At 46.9% G+C, this 14,099-nt stretch overlaps 1 protein-coding gene across 1 annotated transcript in view; it reads left to right on the top strand.

The window, feature by feature from the left end:
* LOC149358962 (uncharacterized) overlaps positions 1-11,263 on the top strand; it is a 32,494-nt gene extending 21,231 nt beyond the window's left edge. Inside the window, exons 14-25 of the mRNA XM_089571131.1 lie at positions 489-632; positions 1,932-2,205; positions 3,384-3,440; positions 4,384-4,509; positions 5,305-5,528; positions 5,892-5,989; positions 6,975-7,077; positions 7,729-7,884; positions 8,701-8,814; positions 9,417-9,549; positions 10,481-10,525; positions 11,147-11,263. Coding sequence (XP_089427257.1) covers positions 489-632; positions 1,932-2,205; positions 3,384-3,440; positions 4,384-4,509; positions 5,305-5,528; positions 5,892-5,989; positions 6,975-7,077; positions 7,729-7,884; positions 8,701-8,814; positions 9,417-9,549; positions 10,481-10,525; positions 11,147-11,157 — 1,485 coding nt within the window. The 3' untranslated portion in view covers positions 11,158-11,263. The remainder of the gene's footprint in view (positions 1-488; positions 633-1,931; positions 2,206-3,383; positions 3,441-4,383; positions 4,510-5,304; positions 5,529-5,891; positions 5,990-6,974; positions 7,078-7,728; positions 7,885-8,700; positions 8,815-9,416; positions 9,550-10,480; positions 10,526-11,146) is intronic.
* The last annotated feature ends 2,836 nt before the right edge of the window (positions 11,264-14,099 follow it).

The following is a 14,099-nucleotide window of genomic DNA, read 5'->3' as shown; positions in this document are numbered from 1 at the left end:
TCGGGTTCCTTTATTTTTATGAGCACAACTTCTACCTTACAAACTGCTCTTTACGAGTTCAATGTGCCTTGGCGACGACATTCAGGCAGTTTGTACGCACTTCTGAGAACAGTTCAAGAAAGACGAGGCTAGTGACGTTTCTTGAGGAGCTCGAGTGCCTGATATATGTAAGTGCACACAAGGCTTGCTGTCCAAATGAGCTAGACTGGTGCGCAGCTATACAAAAACCCCTCAGAACACTCCGACGAACATCTGTGCACATTCATAAGAGGCGCGTTTCTAGCCAAAAGGCGCATGCATGACTTCCTGCACCGAAGCGTAACGTGAGACTGCGCCGAGCTCCTAGTCCTGATCGCAGCGGTCCTGAGAAACCCAGTTGTGGGTAGACGCTGAAGCTTCCCGCCTAGAGTTCACTGCTGCTTTCTTATCTGTTGTGTTTCCAGTGGGTTTTCTCTGACGAATTATTCCTGTTTTGTTTTTGTTTTTAGAAACAAATAGCATCACCAGATGGGAATCGACGACCTTCGACGTGCGTCGCTGTAAATTTCGCCGTTCTCGGGTTTAAGACACGCTCTTCAAATGCCTCACTGGGAGACACCTGCCTCAACAGAAGACTGGAGGCTTATGATCACGTGCGTAGCATTCGTTTTCAAAGCGCGTACGATATCACAGTTTACGCATGTGGCCCTAATGCACTGTTACAGGGATATCTGTTCTGCTGTAATGTGCCGCGAAGTGTTAAACGGCACAGGTGCGTGTGTATGTGTGTTGAGATGCCAGTGCCAAATTTTAATAACATAGGCAAATAGAGATTAATCTCACTGTCGGCGCGAGCAGTAAAAGGAAAAAACGGGCGGCCGGTAGCGTGTGGTCTGGGTGACCCTCCCTAAAGTAACGGCACTCCAATGCAGCTATTGCCCAATTTCTTCAGTTATTTTAGTTAAGGAAATCAAAATTAAAAAATCAACACAATCGGCTATCAGGTTCTGAACACTGCCAGGCGGAGGCAGCAGTTTGCTACCTGTGACGGCCTGCAACTTGCATCCGCCATAACGCAGCAGCTTTAATTAGTTCGCATGAATGTCGCCACATGCCGCGCAGAGCTGAGCATTAAAATTAGCGTGGGAATATCTAATCTTCGGTACATAACCATTGATTTCCTATGGCCGTCAGAAATAGTTGATGTGTGCGAAGAAAGAATTTATAGGCGATATTTTGTAGCAAGGCTAAATAGTCGACCTTAACAATCATCATGTTGGCGCAGAATCTCTCTGGACTCTACTTTTCCCAAAATTACAACTTCAAAAAATCCTCATTGAGTTCGGCGGTGCTCGCTACTGGCAGCAAAGAAATGACGCCAGTTACTAATGTCCAGGAAAGCTGGGCATGCAGCTTTTATACCTGTACCCTGAGTGTTGCATCTTGTACTGTCAGAAAGAACTAAGTGCCGCCGCTTTGCGGCGTTTCGGATCCCTTTTCTTGCACCAATAAAGATTCTCCGGCAAGTTTACCACTACGCCTACGTAAAGCTTCGGCTTGGAAGAAAGACTGGAACGTGCGCCTTGTCCTTCGACCGCAGTGTACACAGCCACCCAGGGTGGACATGTAAGATGCACGCCTACAGATTTCTAAACATGCTAACGATGTAACTCTTGCGACGAAGGACCTGTAGATTTAAAACAGACTATAAATGCGCTTGGCTACTACTTCCACTTTTTTTTTTGCTTTCGTGATGCTTCCTCTCATCTATGGCAAAAAAAAATGGCCTCACCAGGATTCCACTAGAGTAGCACGTCACCTCCGATAGCAGACTACAAAGCTCGTAGGTGACACTCCGCATAATTTCTCTGTGAAAGTGGCTGTTTTGTAACCGGTGAGACATGTACTGCGACACGAACTTGTGTCACGTAGTCTCCTTGCGACGCGTGCAGACCTGCTGGGCGGCGGGTGACACGTGGGAGGAGATCCCGCGGGCCGTGCACCGGCGCAACAGCAGCTGGGTGCAGACGTTCGAGACGGAGCGATCGGTGGGCGCCGCGGTGCGGCCCTTCCTGCAGGCCTACCCGGGCGGCTGCGCCGCGGTCGTGTACGCCGACTTCGAGGACGCCACGGGCTCCTGCCGGCCGCGCTACTCGCGACTGCGGGCGCTATCCGCGCTCATGACCGCCAGGAGGGCTGCCGCCTCCTCCGCATCACCGGATGCAGGCTAGCCCTTCCCTCCGTCCGCCCCTTCTATCTAAAAAAGCCCGAAGGCGTCCCTTACTTCTTGTTTCATCTTCAAGAAACATTTAGTTCAGCCCGCAAGCGTCACATGCTCAATGTTCCGGCTTAAGTTACGTTGAATAACAATAACTAAGTTCTTGCGAACTCGTGGTGGTGGTGATTTTTAATAATCTCGCCATCGTATTGACACTCAACATAAAAAGTTTAGAAACGCCTTTCGAGTCTACTGAACGTGCGCAAGTTATTTTAAAAGGACACGGAAAGCCATGCATTTCAGAGCATAGCGGCTACCTGTTGATATCGTATTGCTCAGTGATTTCTGCTGTTTCTACTGAACTAGTTTTTACTTCAAAAATTAATAATAGCGCGCAAAAAAAAACATGACGAAAGAAAAAACATGGTTCGTGTCTTCTCACTCGTCATGTTTTCTTTTGGGCGCCATTACCAGTCGTTCAGTTTCCTGGGATTGTTTTATGACTTGCTGCGATGCTCGGACAGCGAAGTGAACGGACAGCGAAGTGGTCAGCTTCTCTCAGCCGGCGGAACGTGTTACGGCTTCACGTTAGCCCAAAGTCTTCTACAAACCTTACTCCTGCTATGTTGCATTCATTGAATGACAACCCTTCATTAAATTTTGACACCCTTAGTGCTACTGCACTGAATAGGCACTTCTTGGAGCTTTCTCCCAGGCGATGCTACTAAAGAATTAAGACTCTAACATGGAGGCTGAGAGCTCTAAGATTGTTGCCTTGTTGCCAAATATATTTTACCTCAGTTGATCTAAAAAACTAAGTTTCAGTCATGAAATCGGCTTTAAAAGACAGGTAAAATATTGCCTCCCCAAAAAGGTGGCCTATCCGCTCACTCCCTCCTTTTTGAAACCATTACTTAGGGGAAAATGCACCACGCAGGAGGAACTGCGATACTAGAAAACGCGCAGCGCACAGAAAAAAAAAATCTTTCAGAAGGGCAACAAATGAAAAAATTTATTGCGGATTTTTACTCACCCGGATGCACTCTAAAAAACTTTTAAAAAAAATCTTCACGCTTATGCTCCAATAATAATTTAAATGGCGACGAAATGACTCTGTAACACTTTTACGCCTTGATGGACATAAAATGCGCTGTATTCATACAGTGAAATTACTTTTCTTTTACAGGTTCACAACCAACAGCTTCACCCCAGGAAACTACCCAGGCTCGCATCAGCAGGAAGAGTAAGAGACAGCTGCTGAATTGCTGAACTGAATTCTTTGAATTGGCTGAATTGACTGTCATGGTTAGAGTGGCGTATGGCTTTCTATGTACGTACGGCATTGGGAAATTTTTTTGCTCCCCTACAAGTGTAGTTCATATAAAATTTAGGTATGTTAAATGGTCAAGCATTACAATACTGCACATGCCTTCACTGTGTAAAAAGAACGTGCAGTTAAGCGAGCAACAAAAAAAAAGTGCTGCAGTACTCATAGAGCATCATAATTTATCGCTTTTATACTAAATACAAAAATGAGGGTTGACGCTTGGGGTCTGTATTCAGTTAGTCTCAAATAGTCAGAGGCAGTACTAACGCTGAGTACAGATATCTATATTGCGATATGGGGTTCAGTCACAGTGCTTCCTTGCTGAAACGCTGAGCCGGAAGCTCTGTGCGGCGATCCTACGAGGCATTACTACAGCCTCTGCTCGTTTTTGTCGTCTTCTTAGTTGTGTCGCGTTCTCTGACACCAGTCTAGTTCAATACAGAGTACACACATAAAATGGTGAGGATATATCGTTGCATGCATGACATGTAAATAGATGGATTAAAAAAAAACATATGGTCGCAGAATTTCTCAATACATAACGCATGAACAGACTGGCAGTAGCCCATTGTAGGTATGTGCCACTGGTAGGATTACAGCAGTAAAGGGAAGAAAGAGTTGGTTCCATTCTTCTGGCCGTTGAAATTAGTTCAGAACATAAGCCTTCTTCTTGCGGGCCCTTCACCTTTGAAAAATTTTGATAGGCGAAGGCATAGGCGCAGGAATAGACAAAGGCTCTTTACTTACTACCCAGGTAAGACAAACCTTGGGCAGAAAGGATGCACATGCGAAGAATTCTAACCTCAAACGAATTGGTTTTCGCTCAAATTCAAAAGGACATTGTTCCCTCACAATGCAGACAAGATGGTCTGCTTCGTGAAGCCGTCCTCGCAAGTCTTGGCTGACGTGCCGGCCGAATCATGCGACTACCTTGTCCTGTCGACGCAGAACTTTACCGCCATCGAGAACGTCACCGTTCTTTTCAGTAAGCATTCTCATCCACAGTGCCGAAAAATGAAGCGCCTATTCTCGCAGCGGCTATTCAATTCTTCCATTGTAGCATCACCATCACGCAGCTCTTTACGTTGCACCATTCACATTTCTATTGCGGTATAACGTGAAAACCCGCATATGCAGGGCTATATGCAGTGCACTAGTTTAATGCTTTCGAATGTTTTAGTAATGGCCACAGTTGTGGTGACCGCAAAACGCGTGCATGCTTGACAGCTTGCATAACCGCATACGCATAATAATAATCAGCATAACCATACCACAGCCGTGCAATTACAACCGTATTCATGCAAACTGCGGTTGTCATTGTGATGAAAAACCTAACACTCGCCAAGAAATTGATGTTATGGCGGCCGGTCCGAACTTTTCGCGGAATAAAACGTAGTCCAGAGTTCGACGAAAACTCGTCTGGCGAGGAAATGACATCTGAAAAACAGAACACTCGCCAAGAAATTGCGGTTGTAAATAGGAACTTAACCTATTTTGAGCTCTAATGACCTGCTTCCTTAATGCCCTGCAAAACACAGTGGACTAGAATTTTTTCTCTCCCTCCAGTTCTTCGTTAATTCGGCTTCATCCCATCTTTAATCAGCTGCAGCAGCGCGGTGGTAGTCGTCACTTCGGGTCCCAGACAGCGACACTTCCTCCTGCTAGTTCGGTTTTCGAAAGCTGCACACAGTTTTCTGGTGGAGCTATAGAGGTGCGCACAATTACACCTTTAGCTAATGATCTCCGTCACTCATGGTCGCATGCGTGCACGACCGCGCAGGCCACTGGAAGGAGCTGATGACCCAGCTGTCGCCCAAGACCAAGCTGGCACTGGGAATGAATGCTCGCACGCTGGTCTCCCTGTACAAGGGCGACTACGCGGCAGGCGTTCTGCTTGTGGAGTCCGTACCCTCGTGGCTGAAGCCCAACGGCGGACGCGCACTCGCCCTGCTTGCTGGGTCGCTCACCTCGCAGGACGAACTGCTCTTCTTCCGCATCCTGAGGGTGCGCTTGTCTTAGTTCGCTTTCTGTATTTCCTCTCTGCCTCTGCGAGCTCTGAGGGCCGCTCAAACAAGGGGCCTTCTGCGTCATTGTGTTTTTCGTCACTGACTTTCTCAAGACCATTTTTACGAGGCGTTCAGTATGTGGGACGGTGGGGCACAAGAAATCGCAAACCTCGCACTAGCTGTCTGGGAACTATTGTGTATCCTACTCGCCGTGAACGTATGGAAAGTCCGCAGTTTGCCTACGCACTTAGAGTCGACATATCCTCGTTTGGGGCACACGATAACAGTGGTATATGCGTTATTTGCAACTGATAGGACATTGCCTGAATGTCGTCGCTTCCTCACTTCCATGGGCGTGCAGGACCTGCGAGCGGCTCTCAGCCAGGCCAGTGACCCAGCACCTGAAGTCATCCTGGCCGTGTCCTCTGACAGCGAACTCTTCCACAAAGAGCTCATTGAGTGAGTCACAGTTCCACGACGAGTGCCCAAATGCTTATGTTGATGGCGAGACTCAAAATGAGCGCGAGTTTTTGTCATTGCTGCGCCTTCTGTTGTCTACACCTTCTGACGTCAAGCCATTTTGCTTCCCTTATGTTCGGCATCGCTTTCTCATCCGCACGGAAGGAAGTTGCAGGTAGTAGAATTGGGCCTAGTTGCTTTCTCATGATGATAGCAACGGTTTGTGTTGTGTCTCTGTTTCTGTTTTGTCCGTAAAAGGTTTAACGCGTTGCTGCCATCACCCCCATGGATGGCCGACCGCGTGCAGTAAATGCGCTACACCACTCTCCCTTACCACGTTCGTGGATCACTTAGACAAACTACCAAACTCGTTCATAGGTTAAGGATCATCATCCAGTGGACTGCCGTTCCCACTACGTCATCGGAGAAAGAACTGATGTGTATTCACATGCTATACCTCATCAGGCCTATCCATGCCTCGACTTTCCGGATATACAAATACAAATGCAAATACAAATACCTGTATTTCAACATCTCAGATGTTAGGGGTACACCCAAAAAGCCTAAAAAACGCTCGTCTGAGAGCTGTGACCCAATCAGCGCACCCTACCTACATCTGCAGGACAGCACGAACGTTTATGCGAGGAGAGCTAATCGACTGCTGTTGACACTGCGTACTGTAGTTGATTAGTGGACATCTTGCTGTAAATAGCTAGACTAACAACGATGATAAAGGTAGAACTTGCCAGTGCTCTTAATTTATTCTTTACCAATGTGCGTCTCGGTCACCCCATCTTAAAGGTTTCTGAATACAGGCAATTCTGCACGCGGACTGCCGGTAACCGTATATCTGGTGTGCGCAAAGCATGCTTGATTTACGTTTCGCGCATATCAGAAATACGCATACGTTGTCTGTTCCATATCTCTATTTCTTATTTCTTTTTTTTTTCATTTGGCTCGGGCTTACGCCGCGTTTTTTCCGCAGGTTGTCCGACGTGTTCGTCCTCGTGGACCACCACATTCCTCGGGAAGCCGGCTCACCGTGCAAAGTCACCTTCCCATCTGTTTCGCCCAGAACATCGTCAATAGTGAGCAATCGCAGACGCTCATCCGTGCTACCAAAAGCACAGGCAATACCTATAGTCGGCCGACCTTTTCCTCGCAGACTGAACAAAACGTGCACACATCAACTATTTGCTCTTACTCTAAACCTGGCATCTACTTCAATGTGTCAGCCACTCTGATCTTTCTCAACGTACCATCCCCTGTCGGTGTTTTCTGTAACAATTGTAACCGGCTTATTCCGGAGTGTATGCCCCTTTGGAAACACTTGCGCTCATATCAAGACAAATACTGCATTCTGTTTATATCCATTCCGATTGTTTGTTTCCCACCGATTCGGCTTGGTGGGTTGTGTAATACAATGTATTCGAAGAATCCCTTTACTCGTTTAGATGTTTATGGTATATGAACAGTTACCTGTTTAGTTGTAAGTACCGAGGCTACGACTGCAAACCCAGCCCCACGCACCCGAAAACAAAAGGTCATGATGACCGTGAGGACAATGTTAGGGTAAAAATTGTAGCTGGACATACGCTCGGTGCGGTCCTTAGGTGTTTGACGTCGTGAGCATACACGACTTTATTTCCACAACCGTTCAATGCGGATGAAAAGAATCTTTTGAGAATATAAACAAATGCTAAGAGTGTAACCTTATCCGGGACTCCCGCTGTCCGCAGACGTCACCTATGCTCATCACCAAGGACCTGATGCAGAGGAGCACAGAGAACAAGACTTTCTGCATCAGCATCAACCTGGCGGTGCTCAAATTCGCCACTGACGCTGGCAACCCCGGCAGCCGCTGCGACTCGGAGGATGAAGTCGCCTATTCGGAGGTGGGCGAACTTTCAGTGCACGCGCACAAGTACCTGGCCGTACAACTAATAACCTGATCGCACAGAATTTCCCCGGCGCCACTACGTTTTACTTGCTTTAGACGCTCTGTTTCATTAAAGCGTTAAAGCTTCGACAGCTGTCATGAGAGCTGAACATTCCCAAGAGCAGACAGCTAGCCTTGTGGCCGTGAACTGGTGCGCAATATTTGACACCCAAATGATAAATTTCTGGGCAGGTGTAGTCCAAATTGAGTAGCAAACTTTTTTTTTTTTTGCATATATTACCGATATTAGTCTGCGACTTGCACTGGTCAGAGAGACATGCGCGTGACGTGTTCTCTTCTACGGGGAGACGCAGCAATGCTTAAAACAAGGCAGGGTTAAGGCAGGGTTGAGTCTTATAGCCTTTATTTCTGATTTATTTTTCGCACTTCATTGTATAAAACAATGGCTTACAGAAGAAGCACACTTTTGATGCTGGTAAACACTTCGAGCCTAAACTGCGTTTTTGCCTGCAACTGTCGAAGCATACTTCCAGCAGCTTCAAAGCACTCGAAATATTTTTACGCTACCCATACTAGCCCTGTCATAAACGTCATTTTGCGCAGAACCTTGCGCGAAATATTGAGAAATTTTTTTTTTCTGACCGACGCAAGAGCGGTCTAGCATTAAGTTAAAATGAACAAACAAAAAACAGCTTCAAACTGGTTCGGAATGCTTGTGCAGGATTCAGTGCCTCATACCATTCAGTCATTGCTAAGCAGCGTGCTCAAAGCAACTTTGTTGTCCTATATTTTGCTCTTTTCGTCCACGCAGGTGTGCCAGTTGAACAGTGCGGTTCCCGTGTACGACATGAACTGGATGACCGCGTCGCTCAGTGACAGCAGACAGTTCTACACATTCGAGAAGGCCGAGATGCTACTATCTAAGGTACCACATTAAAAGGGAATCACACGCTGAACTCGGCCCGCGGCCATGCATTGCGCAATTCACGATAAAATCAAAGCTGCCAAACCTGAGCTGCAGCTGATATGCTCTTCAGTAGAATTTGAGGGAGTGTGCTACTTCTTGCTTCAGCTTTTCTGTAAGCCAACTATGAAATCCAGCAGTGCAAGGCAAGAGAAACGACAAATCGCGCCTTCGCAAGGAACTCGATAAAAAGATCATTGCAGATGATTCGAGAGAAACACAGTCGCCCAAAAGCCTACCTTGTAATACTAGCCGTCTGGTTCTAATGAACAATTGGGTCTTCTTATCCACCCCTATTATTAATTTGTCGACTGAAAGCTTTCCGAATTGGAACATATACAATTACGCATATTGCTGGAGCACGAGTGTGTGCGGCTGCTCGCAGGCGAGCGATTGTGCTAACAATCATACCTAAAATGCGTGCAAGCGACGTGTATTTTGTTTCATGGCCTTAATTTCTTGCAAAGAAACACACTCCGCAACGAGCCAGAGTGGGCAATTTCGGCACCAGCTGATGTCCCCGCTTAGCGCTAAGCGGCGCTCGACTGCGCCGGGCTGTGCAGGTCCTTTTCCTCAAGGCGTGGTTCCCTTCGCTATGCGTCGCCACCTTCCACGCCGAACTGGATGCTGTCGACAAGGAGGCCTGCCCGCAGTCGGAGCAGTACGCCAGGCTGCTCAGCGTCCGCAAGGGACTCGGTAGGTCATTGATTTAGCGCATCAAAGGCATCGCTTGCAATGGGTGCAAAGAAAACACATGACGGACTGAGTACATTAATGATAGAGGAAGTGGGTTTCTTGACAATAAAAAGTGAACAAGGGCGATTGGAGCCTCAGGGTGCTTAGCCAACGTTTCGACAAGAGGACTTGTCTTCGTCTAGGCTAAGCACCCTGAGGGTCAGCTTAGGGTGCTTGTTCACTTTGAGTTCTTGACGACGTTAAGTTTCTTATCTGTGAAAGCCCGGCATCTCCGTCCTCGGCGACGGCTCTTACCTTACTTCTTAGAATTGCAGACTTAACCGCCTCTGCTTCAAAGTGTGAGAGGCAAATCAAGCGCTGTGTGTTCGCAGACGCCAAAAGAAAAAGGATAAAAGCGAGACGAGAAAAGGAGATGTCGAATATAGATTATCTTCACCGTACCAACTGTCTTAGACTGAAGGCTCCTCCCGAAGTACCGTCGATGGCCAAAACGTGAAATTGAACTTTCTGCAAAAGCAGGTACACATAGCTATCATGCTTTTTGTACGTTACGCTGTATTTTTTACAAGTACTCCTAATATACGAAATATCATGGAAGTAGCAGCTCCACTCATGGCTGATCATGCTATGAGCGCGCTGTTTTTGTTCCTGTCATGTCGTGAACGCTGCCAGTCGCTGACGAATAGCACCATGTCTGCTATATGCTACTCTAAAAACTGATATCTCAAGTTGGAATCAAAATGTTTTGCTCTAAAATATATTTTTCAAACTTGTGCCACCTCAAGGTTAAGCCTTTATATGAATGAGCCTTCGGTAGGATTATTCGGGCCGCTTTATACCTAAACTGTGAGGAACCACCCTGCTCATTTCTGCTTCTCTGCTTACCGTGCTCTTCGCATAGACACCTGCCATGTCTCTCGCTCTTTTCCAGACTCTGCTGTGCACGGAGAGAACCACTGGAGAAGAAACTCCGCAGGTCAGTCGCAAAGAAATCCATGGCCTGTTTGGTAGCATCCTAGGGAGCAGAGATGGACGCCGTTGACGTAAAAGTAGAGAGTTTTTGCCGCACTCAGTGCACATACCTACCGTCCTTAGGGGGGCCGCTATGTTTGTAGCTCTTGCTGGCTGGCAATGGTGCTGGAGTTTGTGGCGACATGTGGCTTTTTCGTAAGTGTAGCTTTTGCCGACGGGATTTTTGCGATTGCCGTACGTTAGAAAAGATAGCTCTTCAGAAGCCTCAGCATCTACTTGACTGTAATACGATGGGTAAAAAAGTTGTACTTTTCAACTAAGGCTCTCCTTAAATGTTAGCACACTACAGAGCTACCCGAATCCCCTGTGACGTTGGGGTTCGTGGTGCAACCCGTGCAGAAGTCTGTTTGACCGATCACTGTACATTTCCGCTTTTCGGCGGATACGTAACTGCTTTAAGCTACTTCAGCCTTCTAACCACTTTGTGCGCTCTTGCCAACCAACCCTACAGTTGCTTTCTCATTTAAAACACGCTGCTGTGGGCCGTGCCTGTTCCAGCATCGAACGATGTCGCATGATCAGCGAACTTGTTCTGGATCGTGAATTCGGCTTTTTTCTCTTCCAGATAATATCTGACCAACGTCCAGACGCAGAGCCCGTCCGTTCCCAGATTTTGCAAAGGAGTCCGCACCGACGCCGTCCTCTTGCACTTGATTAGATATACTCGGCAAGGCACAACGGATTCCCATAGTAGTTTTGTCTCTTTCCTTCAGCACATTATGAAAGCAGCTAAACTCGTTCGCAGCGCAGCCTTTTGTTTACATGTCGCCTCTGTCACAGTCACTGGCGAGACATCCATGTGCGCTTACGAAGCAGAGCAGTGTCCCTGTGCAGAATATAGTGAAATCCTAATATATAGCCTCTGTAAACCCCGAAGGAAACCCGCTTTCTGCTAGGTGCGTTTCTAGAGGTTTTAACCCTGGATCTAAGCATTACTGCCCGAAATTGTCCTCATACACGCTATATAAGTTATAAACGCGCAGCAAACTGTGTTCGATGCGGCCGAAAGCATGTCCTGCAGCATTAGTAATGAAGGGGTAAGTAATCTTGTACAGCGTTTAATTAGTACCTGCCTTTGTGCCATTCCCTGTCCGCTGCAAAGCCTATTCCTCACTTCTATCGGGCATATGCTAACTTTCCGACGAGGGCATTGTCTGCTTTCCTCTGCAAGGTAGAATAAATGTTGTTTATTAAATCTTGTTGACAACTTCGCATCAGCATGGTGGTGCATGACGGCTGATGCCTGTTCTTCGTTCCCGGTTGTGGATGTGCAATAAAAAGGAGTAGAGAGGAGGCAACCTGTTCATATAGTTTGGGCCCTGTTCTTCTTCTTCTTCTTCACCTCTTTATAATGGCACATACCCACGTGGGGGGATTGGCCACGGTATAGTGGTATACATAAGGAAATGTTCATAGAATTACGAGAAAATATCGGAGCCAAACGTGAATTTTGAAAAATGTATTCATGAAAAACGACAGAAGAATATTTGAAGTGAAATAACAAAACATTTTGGCAAGAATAATAATTTAAAAAAAGAAGAAAAAAACTCTGAGACTTTTAAAGGAGTTAGCAAATCAACCTACCAGTTGAATATGCGTGCACCGTCTGGGATCCCTACACTAAACGTAACATCGAGGCCCTTGAAATGATTCAACGCAAAGCCGTCCGTTTTATTTTTTCAAAGTATCGTGTAACTGACTCACCAACGACCCTCATGCGAACTCACGGTATTGAAACATTACAGAAGACTGAAACTACTTTTCTTACTAAAAAACCATAAACTGTCTATTAATGCAGACCCCTTCCTCAAACCTAACACTACGCGCCAAACACGAAATCATCATACACAATCATTAACCCCTTAGTGTTAGGATTAACGCCTTTAAATACTCATTTTTTCCACGCACCATTGAGGAGTGGAACAGGTGTCCGCCAGATCTCTTAACCAGAGCTGATTCTTTTGACTGTTTTCTTCACAGCATTTAATTTGAGAGCCATTTATTTCTACGTTTACTTTTTGTATTTTGCATCTGAGCCTTGTATTTATTGCTGTATTTTGTGTTACAACTTGTATTTAACATTTTTCAATTTTGCTAAACCTGTTCTTTTTTGCATATATTATGTATTCGCCCCTCCTGCTTGGGCCTACTGTAGGCCTGCAGTATGTTCTAAATAAATAAATTATATAATCATGGAGATTCCCACAAATTGAACTCAATGCAAAACTTTTGGCGCTCGCTCCGAACGATAACACTGGCAGAGATAACGGGAGCCCTAACCTGTAGAGAGGGACCTCCAGGTAATTCTTTCTCCGAAGTGCGAACTGTTCGTGTGGCTCCTTCATCGTTTACATCTGACTCACCGCTGAACGTGCTTTCAACCACGCAGTGAAAACTGCTGCGGACCTAACACGAAGTAGCAGTGGTTTGTCGGCTGTGTAAAAGTGAGTAATCGCCGAAAAGGACACCTAGAACCTAGAGCGCAAATCTAACTCGAAACTTTAACCACTGAGTGCGTCATGGAAAAGTGAGTGGACGAAACCATTTTGGAAAACCCCAGGGTGGTTAGATAGGGCATAGATCTCAAGATTTCCTCAAGCTTGAGAACCGGCAACCCAACGAATGTTGTGCAATGAGCAAGGGCCACAGTATCGAGCTTAGCTCAGCAGCAGTGGGAGTGGCCTATGCAGCTCTCAGGAATGGGGTACGTGGAGGCGGCGTATAGTAATTCGCGTTGGAAGTAGTCGGGTGACTGTGCGCACTGTGCGGTGCTGGACAGGTTCAGTATATGATAAACCGGTGAGGACTACAGGCGGATTCTGTACAGGCTGTGCTGCAACACAAACTGGACGGGTTGCCTCTGAATTGACGATCAAACGCCTGGGTGGAAACATTGTGTTCCATGCACCTCTTTGTTGCATACGTTAGGCTTCGCAAGCTCTCGTTTTTTGATCCTGGCAATTTTGCCTCATTTTGGTATCTGGAGCTCGCACGTCAGGATTCTCTCGCAGTTGAAGCTCTCGTCCCCTCTCTTGGGCGCGCCACTGCGTCTTCACGCAGTTTTCGCTTGCACTCGCGTCGACGGTGACGTTCACGAAGTTCTTCCAATTACTGCCTCAGGTGACCCATCGTCTATGCCACGGCAGTGAGCGACTAGTAACTGCACGTTCACGAACCACGCAGCGCTCGAGTCATGCGGCAACACTATGTGGGCGGGTTCACTTCCCCTGACGACTACGAGGTTGCGACTGACGTCACACCAAGAGGCGGCGTTGAGAAAGTGTGGGCTCCCTGATACCAACTAAGCAATCATAAATCACGACGAGAACGTACAAGGCGGCCGAGTGGTACCTGAACCGCAGCAGCCTCCGAAAAATGGCGCTTAATGGCACATGCCTAAACTGAAGAATCCAGCAAAAGGCAACTCGGTCCTGGTCGGCAACTTTGAACCTCTTCGTTGGCTACGAGAGGCAGACGACGATCGGCATATTCCAGCACTCATGTACGCACTGACAAGC

The sequence above is a fragment of the Amblyomma mixtum genome, chromosome 2 (genome assembly GCF_055824585.1).
Source record: "Amblyomma mixtum isolate Tamu chromosome 2, ASM5582458v1, whole genome shotgun sequence".
NCBI lineage: Eukaryota > Metazoa > Arthropoda > Arachnida > Ixodida > Ixodidae > Amblyomma > Amblyomma mixtum.
This window is presented reverse-complemented; position numbering and strand designations above follow the sequence as displayed.